Genomic DNA, 2,373 nt, shown 5'->3' with positions numbered 1-2,373 from the left:
AAAATAACGAACAGCTCGGAGTACACGTTAGACCTTCGTCGAAGAAAAAAAAACAACGTGAGAAGCTATTTCAACAAATGAGTATGTATTATTTCTTTATTTTGTATTTCTTTCGTATTTTACAGATAATAAGTACTTAGTATGTTCTAGTCACAAGATAGGATTTGCAGCGATGTGATTTTTTCATTCAAAACTTCAAACGCGCTTGGCGATGGTCAAGTCTTATATAAAAATAACCCATATTATTTATGTCCACATGGCATGATTCAAGCTTAAAATGCCATAAATAGATACATGTTACCGGGGACCTTACCGACTTTTCATACTGCATACGTTTTCAAAATATATACTGTTTAATTTTTACAATGAAAACAATAATCGCGCAACCGTACTCAATAAACTTTAGTGAGCATTTCTTTCGTAAATGATTTTTAAAATATTTCCAAATATTTGTATAAAAATTATTTATTTATAAGTGGTGCGTTTATCACTCCAGACAATGGCCGCCTTGCTGTTAGCAGCTGCATTAGAGCGCCGTAGGAGACGGACTATTCCGCAGGTACGCGTTTTTCGAGATAGAGAAAATCCTCTCGACTTCATGGATGATGTTGATTTGATAAAAAAGTATAGAATGAACAGAAATGCCATTTAGATCTCTGCGAGGCGCTCAACAATGATCTAAGCCGTCCAACCAAAAGAAACAATGCACTTCCGGTATCTCTCCAAGTACTGATGGCATTGAGATACTATGCAACTGGAAGTTTTCAATCTGTAAGTGGTGATGGTTATAGTGTAAGCAGTATGTCAGTATCGCGTTGTGTACGCGATGTTTCATATTTTATAACGCGGCGTCTACAAAATAGAATCAAATTTCCGCTACTTGGTGAACAGCAACGACTGGTAAAGCAAAGATTTTACGAGATTGCACAGTTTCCGCATGTTCTTGGTACAGTGGATGGGACATTAGTTCCAATAAGAGCTCCCCATGATGATGAACATATTTACGTTACGCGTAAGGGATTTCATGCGCTGAATATTCAGGGCATATCTGACTCAAACAATATGCTTTTAAATCTAGTGGTTCGTTGGCCTGGTTCAACCCATGATGCATTTATTCTCGCTGACAGTGATATTTCAGAGGAGTTTGAATCTGGGCGTATTCAACATGGATGGCTTCTAGGTGACAGCGCACATCCCTTGAAAACATGGCTGCTGACACCAATTTCTGCACCAAGTGATGCAGCTGAACGGCGTTACAATTTTGCTCATAAGAGGACAAGATGCACGGTTGAAAGAACATTTGGTATCTGGAAAATGAGATTCCGATGTTTACATAAATCAGGAGGATATCTCAGTTTTTCACCAGCAAGATGTGTAAACGTAATAATGGCAACCGGAATATTGCACAATCTTTGTACAAGAAAACGCATACCTCTGCCTGACGATACAGACGTTGACGATAGCAACCAGCAAGCTGAGACTGAAAATGAACAAGAACAGGAAGTGTTTCAGGACGGACGGCCGGCACGGGCAGATTTGATCAACAGAGTATTTAGATAACTGACTGAAATTTCATATATATTAGAATGCTTAATCAATAAACATAGGGAATACAAAGCGACTTGTTGAGAGCTCTGTTATCTTATGGTTATTTGTGTTTTTGCCTCGCAAGTCAACACTATCTGTGTTGCATGTTTAACAATACATCACGTGTATTCTTTCATATATGAAATCAAAAGAATATAATACATGCACTACATTACTGTTTTAAACTTTTAATACTTAAAAAAAACGTAGAACTTATACTAGTTCTATATACAAAGTAAAATTAAAGAGTTCATCATAAACACATACATGTACACTGAATTAGCGCAACACAGTATATTGATAAATTTTGACGTTGTAAGTTATAATTAAATTCAGCGGAGTATATTAAGAAAACCATTATATATGTTCAATATACTTTGAATAAATGGCTTACCACTATTTTCATGGAATGAAAAAATATAAATCGAAACTTGTTTTGTATCTCAAAGTATTTTCATGCTAACAACATCCGAACATTTTTAAATATTTTCACCAGTGTGTAACAAAAGTATTGTAATCGAAGTTTTACAGAAAATGAAACTCAGTCCTTGACTAGCATCATTAAAATCAAAACAAAAATTATCTTGCTACAACATATTTGCAAGCATTACCGTATATATTGTACTTAAAAATATAGAAATGATGTGTAAGATCGGATTATATTTCACCGAGTGAGCACCACCAGGTATATTTCACGAGTGGCGCAGCTACGAGTGAAATTTTAACTTTTGATGTTCACGAGGTGAAATATATTTCGATCTTACACTAAACTAAACAAATTTCCTT

At 35.4% G+C, this 2,373-nt stretch overlaps 1 protein-coding gene across 1 annotated transcript; it reads left to right on the top strand.

Annotated features, from left to right (window-relative positions):
* Positions 1-732: 732 nt before the first annotated feature.
* On the top strand, positions 733-1,560 carry LOC132737159 (putative nuclease HARBI1). The gene has a single exon (XM_060724411.1). It carries the CDS (start codon positions 733-735, stop codon positions 1,558-1,560), a length of 828 nt encoding a protein of 275 aa, XP_060580394.1.
* The last annotated feature ends 813 nt before the right edge of the window (positions 1,561-2,373 follow it).

This window comes from Ruditapes philippinarum, unplaced genomic scaffold (assembly GCF_026571515.1).
Source record: "Ruditapes philippinarum isolate M1 unplaced genomic scaffold, ASM2657151v2 ctg4401_1_1_1_1, whole genome shotgun sequence".
NCBI lineage: Eukaryota > Metazoa > Mollusca > Bivalvia > Venerida > Veneridae > Ruditapes > Ruditapes philippinarum.
The sequence above is the reverse complement of the archived record's forward strand: the minus strand, read 5'-3'. Positions and strand labels throughout refer to the sequence as shown.

Excerpts from the sequence above, each read along its gene's own strand:
- LOC132737159 (XM_060724411.1), top strand. The coding sequence starts at position 733 with ATGGCATTGAGATACTATGCAACTGGAAGTTTTCAATCTGTAAGTGGT.